This window comes from Penicillium hispanicum (assembly GCF_028827665.1).
Source record: "Penicillium hispanicum strain IBT 35686 chromosome Unknown utg000004l_segment0_segment0, whole genome shotgun sequence".
Taxonomy (NCBI): domain Eukaryota; kingdom Fungi; phylum Ascomycota; class Eurotiomycetes; order Eurotiales; family Aspergillaceae; genus Penicillium; species Penicillium hispanicum.
Window position 1 is genome coordinate 3,796,078 of NW_026623196.1, and position 12,110 is coordinate 3,808,187.

General features: G+C 55.7%; 5 protein-coding genes across 5 annotated transcripts; 3 read left to right on the plus strand and 2 right to left on the minus strand.

Annotated features, from left to right (window-relative positions):
- Nucleotides 1-327: 327 nt before the first annotated feature.
- N7459_005184 (uncharacterized protein) lies at nucleotides 328-1,321 on the plus strand (the record flags this gene model as incomplete). Its single annotated transcript, XM_056944368.1, has 3 exons — nucleotides 328-707; nucleotides 775-1,039; nucleotides 1,112-1,321. 3 exons carry the CDS (start codon nucleotides 328-330, stop codon nucleotides 1,319-1,321), a joined length of 855 nt encoding a protein of 284 aa, XP_056801251.1.
- An 809-nt stretch (nucleotides 1,322-2,130) lies between these two features.
- On the plus strand, nucleotides 2,131-3,296 carry N7459_005185 (uncharacterized protein; the record flags this gene model as incomplete). The annotated part of the gene is made up of 2 exons (XM_056944369.1): nucleotides 2,131-3,171; nucleotides 3,231-3,296. The coding sequence occupies 2 exons, from the start codon at nucleotides 2,131-2,133 to the stop codon at nucleotides 3,294-3,296; spliced, it is 1,107 nt and encodes a 368-aa protein (XP_056801252.1).
- A 337-nt stretch (nucleotides 3,297-3,633) lies between these two features.
- Nucleotides 3,634-7,074, minus strand: N7459_005186 (glutamate dehydrogenase (NAD(+)); the record flags this gene model as incomplete). The annotated part of the gene is made up of 4 exons (XM_056944370.1): nucleotides 3,634-3,667; nucleotides 3,725-3,825; nucleotides 3,881-6,714; nucleotides 6,768-7,074. 4 exons carry the CDS (start codon nucleotides 7,072-7,074, stop codon nucleotides 3,634-3,636), a joined length of 3,276 nt encoding a protein of 1,091 aa, XP_056801253.1.
- A 4,075-nt stretch (nucleotides 7,075-11,149) lies between these two features.
- On the minus strand, nucleotides 11,150-11,448 carry N7459_005187 (uncharacterized protein; the record flags this gene model as incomplete). Its single annotated transcript, XM_056944371.1, has 2 exons — nucleotides 11,150-11,270; nucleotides 11,351-11,448. 2 exons carry the CDS (start codon nucleotides 11,446-11,448, stop codon nucleotides 11,150-11,152), a joined length of 219 nt encoding a protein of 72 aa, XP_056801254.1.
- Nucleotides 11,449-11,828: 380 nt separating this feature from the next.
- Nucleotides 11,829-12,089, plus strand: N7459_005188 (uncharacterized protein; the record flags this gene model as incomplete). Its single annotated transcript, XM_056944372.1, has 1 exon — nucleotides 11,829-12,089. The coding sequence occupies one exon, from the start codon at nucleotides 11,829-11,831 to the stop codon at nucleotides 12,087-12,089; it is 261 nt and encodes an 86-aa protein (XP_056801255.1).
- Nucleotides 12,090-12,110: the final 21 nt, after the last annotated feature.

The window sequence follows — 12,110 nt, forward strand, 5'->3', positions numbered from 1 at the left end:
GGGTCTGGGGGACTCTGGACGCGCTCGGATTGTCGATCAAGTCGGGCAGCCAAGGTTGCCGCGCGCAGCACGTAACAGCCACCGGCCATTCGTCATGATCGTCTCCTTATTGAACCAGGATCTTTCATGTGGTGGCAGAGTTGTTTCACGCGAGTTGCCAGCGCGGGAAACCAAGCACACTGATTGGCGCCCCACGTTGCTCGGCAACCTCTCCTTCTTCCCTTCCGAGCTTAAGGCCCCTTTGTCCCTCTTGCTGAACACTCGACCACGCTCCCATTTCATTTCATTTCTCTTCCTTGCCTTGACAGGATCTCCGCAATTTTCAAAATGGCTTCCCATTCCAAGCCCTCGCTTTCCGAGGCAGACAGAATACAAATCACAACCCGCAGCAAGTACCGCGGCATGCTCCAAGTCATCCAGGACACCATCTGCGATGCCGAAGCCCACCAGCTCGAGTCCAGTGTATTGGAGAAGGCGGGTGTTTTACGGCAACCGTTAGCTCTGGATGAGAATTCCAAGTGCAAACCCTTCTTCTTTGACCGGTTCCGGGAGGCATTAGAAGACATGACCGACCCTAATGATCCCGTTCTCACAAGATACGTCCCTGACAGAGAAGATCACGATAACGTGCGAGGAGTCCATCATTTTACTGAGAGGTACATCGTGGACCATGAGCCTGTGGGGGTTCCTGGGAGTTACAGCGCTTCGTAAGTACCTTCCGTTCCCCCTTGTGGGGAGGGGTGGGTTGTTTCTTTTGCTCACTGTTATATACAGCTGGGGTAAAATCAACTGCGGCGGCCTCTTCGAAACGATTTTTCACTGGAAAGCTTCAATGATCGCTCTCCCAGTGAATCATCCCGAAGCATGGCCTTATCCGCCGCCAGAACCCACGAACCCTCCATTGCCGCATGTCAAATGCCTTATGGAGAGTTGGGTCATTGGAGACGACCGTCTGCTCCGTGGGGAGATCAAGGCCATCATCAGGATTATGAGAAGCCGGCTATATGCGAGAAAACTTCGCCCGCACTTAACGGCTCCGGTAAGCGCTCTCCCGCCTGCAGCAAAGGATACCTAGCAGCAAGAGCTAACATCAGCTATTGTTTCCTTCAAGGTTATGGTCTTTTCTACCGTGGGTCCGTGGCACCTTCGTATTCTGGAAGCGTACTTTGACGGTAGCAAGCTCGTCGTACGCAACACCCCGCTCTACGATATGAGAGACCACTGCGAAGACGAGGCATTTATGCAAGACATATGTCGGTGGTGGTATGGCAGTTGCATCGGGAACACGAATGTGGTACATGCCAACGACAGACTTGCTTAAGATTGTGAGATTATGACCTTATGGGATGAATGTTGGTGTTTGGGATGGTATTAGGCTGGTTTACCTTGGGGTACTTGGGATTTTATGGGCTTTCATGATGGACTTTGGGTGGATGGGTGGCCAAGTACTGGGATAGGAGTTTCATCAAGTCAGATCAATCTTTTTGGGCTTTATAAACTTTAAAACAAACTCGCGTGGATGAGCTAGGTTCGATCCACTTTGACTGGCCCCGAGCTCAGGTTGTGTGGGTCGACGAAGCCATCTTCCCTTCCCGGGTGTAGATCATCCTCAGTATCGGGAATCATTGAGGCGATTGCCTCGCCAAGCAGGCAATCCGTATCCAATGGAGTGTGGCGACCAGCGACCCTAGCGTAGTTTTATAGTCGGTAGTTCAAATCGGATCCCTCTTGACATGTGGACACACGCGGTCGATGGAGAAGTTATTCAGATATTTCACTCGGATACCGGCGCCACCTTAGTTGCATCGTTAGTGAGAAAGGAAAGGATAAAGAACATTTAGATCGAGATTGCACTACTAGCCCGATCCTAGTATCGAGTCGATCATGTCTACTACGTGCGTGTAAAACGACAGCTGCCCCACGCCATTATTTAACTAGTTCATCCGTTCCAGTGACGACACCAAGCCACCCCCACGCCCGTCATCGCTCCCGACCCGAACATTCCATTCCCGCCAAAACAATCCATACATGCCGGATATCCACAGCCTAGCACACCAGTCCTTCATCCCATATATCAACTCGCGGAGCAAACTATAAGGCGAAACCACCCACCCACCAAACCATGCAGCCATGCCAACCCCACAACTCCAACCGCCAGACCACCCCATCGCCCTGCACCGCTCCCACCTACTCGCCCCCGCACCAGACCGACTGACCAACACCCCAACTACCCTCAGCATCGTCCGCGAGAACACCCTCTCGGGCCGCGACTTCAGCGTCTACCACCTACGCCGCGACGAGCCACCCGCCAGCCCGCGCCGCCGTCCGCTCCTGTACACCGTCACCGGCCGCTTCTGGAGCAACTCGCTGCACCGCGAGATCCGGGACGCGGCGGGCCGCCCGCTGCTCGATCTGCGGCGCATCTGGTGGCGCGGCCAGTGGACGCTCAAACGGGCCGGCGGCGCGGGCGACGAGCTGCTCTCCGCCGAGCTGAAATGGGGCATTGGCGTGAAGCTGTCGGTGCGCTTTGAGAACGCCCTGGTCGCCGCGCAGTGGGGTGGCCATGGCCCTGGACACGGCCAGACGCTGTTCGGCCGCCGGTTCAGCAGCGGCGACCGGAATCGGAACCAGAATCCGCCTGCGGCGCCCGCGGTCAATCCCAGTCCCCATCCCAATTCCAATTCCAATTCCAATTCGAATCCCACTGGGCGGCAGAGCTATGACCGGCCGCCGCGCTCGCGGCGCGGTGCCCCGCCGCCGTACTCGGCTGTCGTCGGGGATGCGCAGGATAACGCGCACGGCGGCGAGGACGCGGTGTCGGACGCGGACGAGATGTCCATCTCGCTCAAGTCGTGCGTGCTGCCGTCGTATGCGTCGGTGCGTCGGTGCTCGACGCATTCGCTGCGCGATCTCCTGGATGCGATTGAGCCGCCCGGGGAGCCGGCGCCGGCGGCGGCGTCTTCGTTCTCGCTACCGCGGCCGCGGTCGGAAGGCGCGATCAATTCGCGGGTCGAGCTGAAGGTGGTGCAGCAGAGCGGGACGCTGGCGTCGGTGACGCTGGGCCAGCGGCGGATCATTCATATTCAGCGGGAGAAGGTCGTTGATTTCAATCTGTCGGGGCCGATGCCGAAGTGGGAGGTGGATATTGCAGAGGGTGTGGATCTGTTGCTGGTGAGTCGTGACTGTCGATTTGATGCCGGTCGATCGTGATAGGAGGCTAACAGCAGCAGGCTGTGAGTATTGTACTCATCCTAGCAGAGTCGGTGCGGCATGAATATCGTCTGCGGGTTAATTAGGCTCGGCCCCCGCATTTCTCATTTAGCATATTCCGGGAGCAGTGATTTACGAAGTTATGATCTACATACTAGCGAGCAGCGAGATGCAAAGCATCAATGTTTGGTTCCAAGTGGCACCGCCACCAGGGCATCATCTCATTGCCAATGTTCATTTGGAAATCCACAAGCTTTTCTAAGACCATACATTCGTCATGGGGGACAAGTCTCCTGTCCCTTGTATTAATTATACCGATTTGCATCGAGTCCCATCACTCGTGACGGGCATATTCAGGAAGTCCAAGGTTGAAAAGGAAAGAACAAAGGAAAAAAAGAACAGAAGAGTCGCAGGAACTATACTCTACGACTGGATCTTGGACAGGCGCTTGGTCATGCTGCAGATAGACGAGTCAGTATATGGCAGCGTACATCAGAGTTCGGGGCTCACGTACAAGTCAAAGAAAGAGAACTGGCTTGGGTTGTTGCCGTACTCGTACACGAAGCGGCTGGCCAAATGACTGCCGAAGATGGCGCGGAGGTAGTTCTCGGGGACCTAATTAATAGATTAGTATCGCCTATCAGAGTCAGAACAAAGAATCAGCACTTACCCGTTCCAGGATGGTCTCCAGGCCGATCTTTTCCAGGAGCAGGTGAGGAAGAGCATCGCCCAGAACCGACCGGCGGAGGGCCACGTTGTCCCACAGCTCGGTTTGTTGGAGCTCCTCGTCAAGCTTGGTGATCGCCACACTGAGGCGGTCACTCAGGACACTGCGCAGCACACCAGTCTGCTGGTGCTCGCGCCAGATAGCCTCGAACTCGAGAGTGGCATTCTCCTTGATGATCTCCTGCACCTGCTTGACGTAGGCCTGGTAGAATTCGGGAACGGTGCCATCCTCGCCGACGCACATGTTCGCCACAAACTCGGGATCGTTGAAAGACAGCGAAGCCAAGACTTCCAGCGACGAGGACGTCACGCCACCCTTGTTGGCGGAGGCATCCTTGAAAAGGATGCAGCCAGCCTTTTCCAGACGCAGCTTGCTGTCCTGGGTGATAAACAGGTTGGCACCCTCGACAATGTAAGGGACGACCGACTTTTGGTCCTGGATGAGCTGGCCAACGGTGGACAGATCAATGGACTCGGGGCGACCACCGCAGGGCACGAACACGTCGAACTTCTCGCGGTTGCGCAGGTGGAAGGTGTTACGGAAGATCATGCCGTTGTGGACGACTTCGCCGCTGGGCAGCTTGACGTTCTTCTCGTCAACCAGCACCCGGTACCCTTGCGGCGACAGCTTCGACAGGTCGAACTCGGAGATCATCGCACGCTTCTTGGCAAGGCGGAGGAGCTCTTCATGGTTCAGACCCTGGGTGTCGACAATGACACCAGACCCGTCAACAATAGCACCATACTTCTCGTTCGCAAGCAGGATCTCGTTGGATCCCAGATCGCCGTCGGGGCCACCAGTCTGCAGCTTGAGCATCGTCGAGGGGTCGATGTTCAGCTTGCGGTAGATTCCAAGCACGTACTGGCGCACTGAGAGGGTGGTCATGCCGTAGGTGTCGTGAGGAATACCACCCAACTTGGGGCTCTTGCCGGTGAAGAACGACTTCCACCAAGGCGCACCGCGGCTGCGGGCGTGTTCGGTAGCCCAGTCGACCAGCTCGGCAGTGTTCTCGTCCGGGCCCATGAACAGGATCTCATCCTTGCCGTGCAGGTCGACAATGGGATCCTTGATACCAGGGCTGACCGGCGGCAACAGCAAATCAAGAATGCTGTCGATATACTTCTCGAAAGCGACCCGCGCCTTGTCTTGGTGGGCCACATCCAAGAGAATTACACCCTTTGCACCACCCTCGGGAATATCCTTGTTCTTGCGCTGCTGAGTGTTGGCCAAATTATAATTCTCATCGAAGAGCGAGCGGGCGTTGATGCCATATGCCTCCTTGTTTCGACTCTTGACAATACGGATACCTCCACGGGCAATGTCTCGGAATCGCAGGTGGAAACCACGGAACTCAGAGCTGATGACCAAGAACATGCCGAAAAGAGGCTGGGGGTACTCATGCTCCGGCAAGAAGTCCGGCTTCAGGCGGAAACTCAGGGCCACCTTGGTGGGCGTGAAGAAGTTGGTCTTGAGGATGGAGGAGTTAAAGACACGGAACGAGGTCATGACCATCTCGTCGTGCTCGTTGACAGCCGTGCTGCGGATCAGCTGCTTCAGCTTGGATCCATCGAGAACCTCGTCCACCTGCAGACGGAGGTAACTGAGCGTAGGCAGGAAGTCATCCCCGGTGGGGCCCTGGGTCTGTACATAGTGGGTATTGGCAAAGTCCAAGTAGAGCTTGTGAATCAGTTCGGGGTAGTTGTTGATGATCTCGAAGATGTAGTCGGCGGTAAAGGTTTCGGTACGGAGACGCTTCTTGATCTTCGAGAGCAGCTCTGCGTGCACACTGTTGTTGGTGTCCAGCAGAGCGGAGAGTGAAGTATACTCGGAGCCCAAACGGTTCAGGAATTGCTGTACGAAGACCCACGCGCAGTGAGCGTAGATGGTCTCCTGCAGACTGAGCCGGCCAGTAGCAAAATGACCCTGGAAACGGTTCTGCGGAATGCAGTAAAGGAGCGAGACTTCCTTCATGATCTGGTGGATGGCGGCCTCAATAGGTGGGTACTTGGCCGAGATCTCGGGCTTGTCCGAGGGGCGGAGGTACAAGGAAATTATAGTGATGCCGTTGGAGAAGTGCTCGAGGTACTTGCGCGAGCTCGTCAGGCGGTAGTAGTGGTATAGATCCGACAGGGCGCTGAACAGGCCCATGGCGGAACCCTGACGGTAGGCAATCACCAGCCGCTTTTCGCGGCTGCCCTCGATCTCAAACATCTCGATGACAGGGCCAGTCCGGCTGACAGCGGTGGTGATGATCTCCTGGTAGATGGCCTTGGTGTTGGGAGTGGCCTTCTGCAGGAATCGCTTTTCACCAATGATCTCAATGTCCGTCTCGTTCGGGGAGGGGTTGGGGTGGGCGAATTGGCACTTGTACACGAAGTAGCAGCGGAGCTGCTGGCCGTTGTCTCCGGGAAGAGGGGTGGGCGAACGGAAGGTCTCGATCCGGTAGCTGTTGGCGCCCTTGGAGGTGTTGATATACTTCTCATCGATGCGCTGCTCGTAGCGGGGGCCGTGGACGGACGAGACACCGGGTCTGCTGGTATCGATGTAGACGGCGTGGTCCTCGGCTTCCTTGTCCAGACGGATCTCGAGCTGCTTATCGTCCCGAGCGTAGGCGGCCACCTTGGCGGCGTAGAGAGAAAGGATCTGGGTCACGATGGCATCGACCGACTCCGTCTGGAAGTAGGTATCGTCGATACCCAGCATGTTGTAGAACCAGGTGGTCTCGGAGACGACGAAATCACTAGGGAAGAAGCCCTTCTCCTCCAATTGATCCATCACTAGGGCCAGTCAGGGTGTGCGCTCGACCCAATTGAGCAATTTGTCCACGTACCTTGCTCCATCTGCTTCTGCTTGCCTTCGAAGGTGGCGGCAATATAACCCGGGTCCTCCTCCGATAGCACGCGGTGTGGGCTGCCAGGAACGCCCAGATGTGTTGGCTGCGGCGACGGCTGTCGCGAGGCCGATCCCACGACATGGTCGAGGTGCTTGTTATGGGGATAGGGGTATCGCTGGAAACCGATGGGGGTGCCCGTGCCGGAGCTCCCATCCCCGTTGGCAAAGAGCTTGTGCTGGGGATGGGAGGGCAGGCCCGGGCCATTGGGCTCGGACTGCGGGGTGGAGGGAGCAGGAGAAGACATGGTGGTCTATAAGAGACACTAGGTTCGGATCGAGGAAAAAGAAGAACAAGAGCGCTGGGAAAGTCAGCCAGCTGAAGCGTTGAGGCGGGCACGTGGAAGATAAGGACAAAGGATGCGCGCGCTTATCGCACACTTCGTGCAGCTGCGAGGCTCGGCGACCCCAACGATTCAGGATTCCTCAAATTCCTGGAGTTCCAGGAATTCAGGTGGGACAGGCACACCAGATCGAGCCGATCGAGGAGATAAACCACCGATAACGCCCGACAAACAGACAATGGGGGCGGGAGGGGCAGAGATAACAAGCAAGGAGGGAAGGGAGCAGTCGCGGACTCACCGGCGCCATGGACTGAAGGCGTTATACACAGATCGGAAGTCGATCGAGATGGTGCTTTTCCTAGCAAATCTGGGGAATGGTGATGCTTTAAATAAGACCCAACGCCCGACAGGAAAAAAAAAAAAAAAAAAAAAACCCTGCCACTATGGTATCATCGCAGGTTTGCAATTTTTCCCCATCCCTCACTAGTTACTGCGCCCCGTCCAGGCCGATGCTAGGCGCACCCCTCCAATACCTCTTTGCGCCACCCACTTGACTATACACATATTTGAGTAATTTCTATGATCCATACCATTCAATTCTATATAGTAGACTAATATTCCTCTCCTCCCTGACAACGATGATACCATACAGCGATGGGAGAAGTAGACCGCAAGAGGCGGGGGTCAGTGGGTTACGCAAAAAGCTGAGTTACGGTATGTCTCGACGGTCCTTGATCCGCATCGCGACTCCACCGCCAACGCCCATTCCTCCTGTAGAAGCCCACGGCGCGACGAAGAACTTCTTAGGGCGCTGCTAGAGCCGGCGATGGAAAGCGCTCTGATTGGCAGCCATCGCCCCCCCCTCCGAGGGTAAAGCCGACCAGGAAAATCCCGCTGCGTCATGCGGGCCGAAAATAGAGCAAGAATTGCCTCACTTGGTCTGGAACGGCGAGAGTGGAGGAGAATGTTGGGATTGCGTTCACGGGTGGTCGACGAGACCTTCTCAGGCCGATAGTATTGTCGAGATGGACTCCTCTTGTCGCGGGATACAATTGGGATGGACTACAGCTGATACGGAGGCGGGCCATAGGATGGAAGACGATTGAGACACTGCTAAAAAAAGATCCTGCCGCCTTCACTCGCCTTCGAATTCCATCGGATCAGCTGGACATTGCCCACGGCGAACAATGAGGTGATTCCAGTCGAACATCGTGGCATGCGATGTGTCATGGAATTGGCGTGCTCGTGGCAGCGAACAAAAACCATGATTAAATGCCGCAATCATAATGCGTGACCTCATGAGTCAAGGTCCTCAGCCTGGGACGAGTGGGAAAGTCCGGGGGATTTTCGCCATTTGAGAGGAGACGAGGGGAATAGCCACGGCTATTACTAGCCAAAAACTACACCTTCCAAGGTTGGTGGCTTCACCTCTTCACTTTGTACCTTGCCGGGCCACATCTCCAACTGGAGGGGCGCCGGTACCTGGATCGTCGTATGCGGGGTAGGAGTGGGCGCCACCTTCGATCCCAAGGACACTGGCACGTTTCTTCAGACGGAACGAATCATCGCCCAGCTCCCGGTGGGAGAGATAGCCCAGCAGATGTCGGCTGGCGGGGCCTTACGTGATAGCAGTGCTCCTCGGCGCCACGGCGATTGGAAGACGCTCCCGACCCGGCAAGAGATGAGGTAATGGCTTGGACTTCCACTCCTTGGGGGAAGAATGGTACTTGAAAGTGGTGGATGAACCGAACCGAAAGCTCTTATGACTGAAAGTCGTGGAAGCCAGTCAATGGTAGATCGGGGTCTGGATGTCAGCTGCGCGGATCAGAGCGGTCTCAGCTCCGTCGCCAAGAAGTTCAACAAGTCGGAGAGGATATGGCGATGGCTTTCGCCATTGAGATCGCGACTGGCGACACCACTCGGGGTGCCCAGCAGATGCATCGCAGCGGGTTTCGGTCTCCAAGTATGGAAAAATGGGAACATTGGGGGAAAGGGGCTCGAGTGTCCAAGTGGTCGGATGACGCCTAGAACTGAGGCTGGGATTTGGCAATGGCAACACATCGCGAGGGGGAAAGTGAAGGTCAAGTGTTCACAGGGAGAGGAGGGACCTCGGGGGCATCGCTATAGTCGGTGCCAAGGGAGCGCCCTGCTTGCAGGCCTAGTTTCCCTCGAACCTCAAGGACATTCGTCACCATCAAGCAGGGACACGCCAGAGGTATCCCTGCGTATCCTCGCTCGACCTTCGACCAACACTCCCTGCCCTTATCACTTGTTGGGTGGTAGGATAGGGTTGTATGCCCAAGGCCCGAGGTGCTTGGAATGCCAACACCAGCAGACAGTCTAAAATTATCTGCAAATCTCTGCAGATTGATAAAACGTGACCAGTGGAGGAGATCCATCAGGCACCCTCAGCATCTTCCTGACAGATTATGCTGTATGTATGTATGTACATACAACCTTGGAAGCCCGAGCGCTGACATGCATGCATGGTGAGTTGGACCAGATCTATCTAGAGAACAACGCATCACTACGCCTCATCATCTGGCGGTGAAGACTGCCAACTTGTTTATCTCTTGCGCATCGACTATGGACGACTAAGAAACCTATAGATGGCTGCTCCCCGTCGCTAGGACTCGGTACTGGGGAAGGGAGCCAACAAATTTCTTCACAGCAAGCAGTCGAGGTACTTTGGGGACCCCACCGAGTCATGTACCTGTGTCGTCATGGAATGTGATAAACAAAAGTCCAGAATCTCGCCGCGTACCCCTCGATCGAGGGGGTTCCCGAAGAACGCACTTCGTGCGGAGCCCCGAATCCCAGGAAATCCGGAGTATGTGAGGAAGAGAGGGTCATCACCATATAGTCCTGGGCCAGCCTCATCTCCTTTCTCCCCCCACGAAAATCCTCTCCCAAAGTAGAGTGCGCATTGCAGGGTATTTTAAATAGTGGCCGTAGGCGGAAACGCCCCTTGAATCCGGGGATGCACTAGTATATCCTGAGTCCATGTGTTCGGGCGTTGCGACTCGAACGAATCCCTGAAAGTCAATCAACGGACATGGAGAAAGAGTCCTGTAGATCTCGCCATCGCCCTAGTACAGCTGGCCCCAGACGGCTAACACATGAAGCGATCTTCCACCGCCATTCCGATGCAATAATGGGAGGCGGATTTGCTTACATGGTGGTCGTTGTGGCTTTGTGCCTCTGAACATGTCACCACCACCGTTTCGATCGTGGTTGTGGTTGTTGCGAGAACACAGGCGTTAAATCATGTAGTGTCTTTACCGGCCCCGGTTGGATTGTAGGAGGTACATAGGGTGGCTTCCACACTACTGCCGTCTTATAGATGAGACCAGCTCACCCATTCTCCATCTCGTACGTCCCGACAGCCTGGTCGTTGGGCCTTGTAGGATCGCCGTTCGTGCCGAGGCCCCCCAGCTTATCGCCCAGCGAATATATGGAAGGCCATCGAAGCGGGAGAAGGATTTGTTGTGCCCCTAGAAGGATTAGAAGGAAGCATCGTGTCCACTTCTGACGCCGTTGTTTTTTCCCTGCAGTACTCGCCACCCGAATCCCTCAAATTGGTCCTCTTCTGCGGCCGTTCAATACCCGATTGAGGGCGCCGGGCTGTCTGCCCCGATTCCCCGGGGGCGTTCTAGGGGATCCCCTAGAACGAATCATCTCCCATCCTGGCTAGTTCGTGGTGCGCTGTCGTCCCCCATGGTCAATCATACTCGGGGGCCCATTTTCGGAGAAGAGCTGATCCATCGATTGTCGCCCCTGGCAGACTTCCGCTCATCTCCACAGCGCAACGCGTCAGGCTCCGGGTCTGGGGGGCGGGAATCCCGGGCAATGTCGCATCCCTGGCGCTTCCAAGAATGAGGCGGTTAGGCTTGGCAGTGCTGGTGATACAGTCTGGACCTCCCCACAGAGTATGTGTATACTCAGTACGGGTGTTATCCTTCCCCAGGCATGTATATACTCCACACTGTCTATTTTTTTCTTCTTTCGCCCGATTATTAAAGCAGAGGAAGGAGTATAACTACCCGTAGTCTCCGTCAAACTCCCGACCCTTCTCCTCGTCAATCTTCCACCCCCAACTGCCCATCTTCTCAAGTACTCCGTACTTGGTGCACGAACCACTCCACGACAACGTGTCCACGCTCACCTTCACTTCACGGTCGAGCCCCTTTGATAACACTTATCTCTGCCGCCACACGAGCCTTATCTGGCACCTTCTCACCCTTCAAAAGTCGCTGCTTCGCCATCTTCGCCATCCTCGCCATCTTGCTTCTCCACCTTTCCTGAGTCTTGCACGACCACCACATCCCCAGTTTCCATTGCCCCCGAACCCATCCGATCCTTTTCTCCGCGTGAGTCTACCCGCGAAAACAATCTATACTTGTTACATCATACATCGCCTCCCAACTCCGACCTCCCAAACTATCGGGCAGTTTCGGGAACCTTTTCACGTTGCATATTCCAAACAGCCGCACTACGCTGAGCATACGCTAACTTGACCTATCTGGCAGCTCGACAGAGAAAACCCCCCCAGAAAGTTCCGAGAATCACAGCCTCGAGCTCTCAACCGCTCAACCGTACCGAGGTAGTCCTCCACGCGGCAACGGATCAAGCCCAATACAAAAAGAGAGCCAGACCCACCTAATCTATACCTCCGGCATATCGAACATATCCAACCTCTACAATCACACTTAATCATAATGGCCGCCATCTCTGCTCCCAAGTCTACCAACTCAGTCCCCGCCGTCTCACCAACCACCCACGAGGCCTTTGCCGCCTACTCGCAAGACATCTCCCGCGCCATCATGACCGCCTCACACCCGAAACCGGCCAAGCTACGCGCCAACCTGGACAACATGCCCCCGGCACCGCCTCCATCGCCGGTCGCCTTTGCCGTCGACAGCAACGGCAAGACATCCAGTATGCACCGCGAGAAGATCCCCAACCTGAACCTCGAATAAATCTCGCACATCCTGTACCAC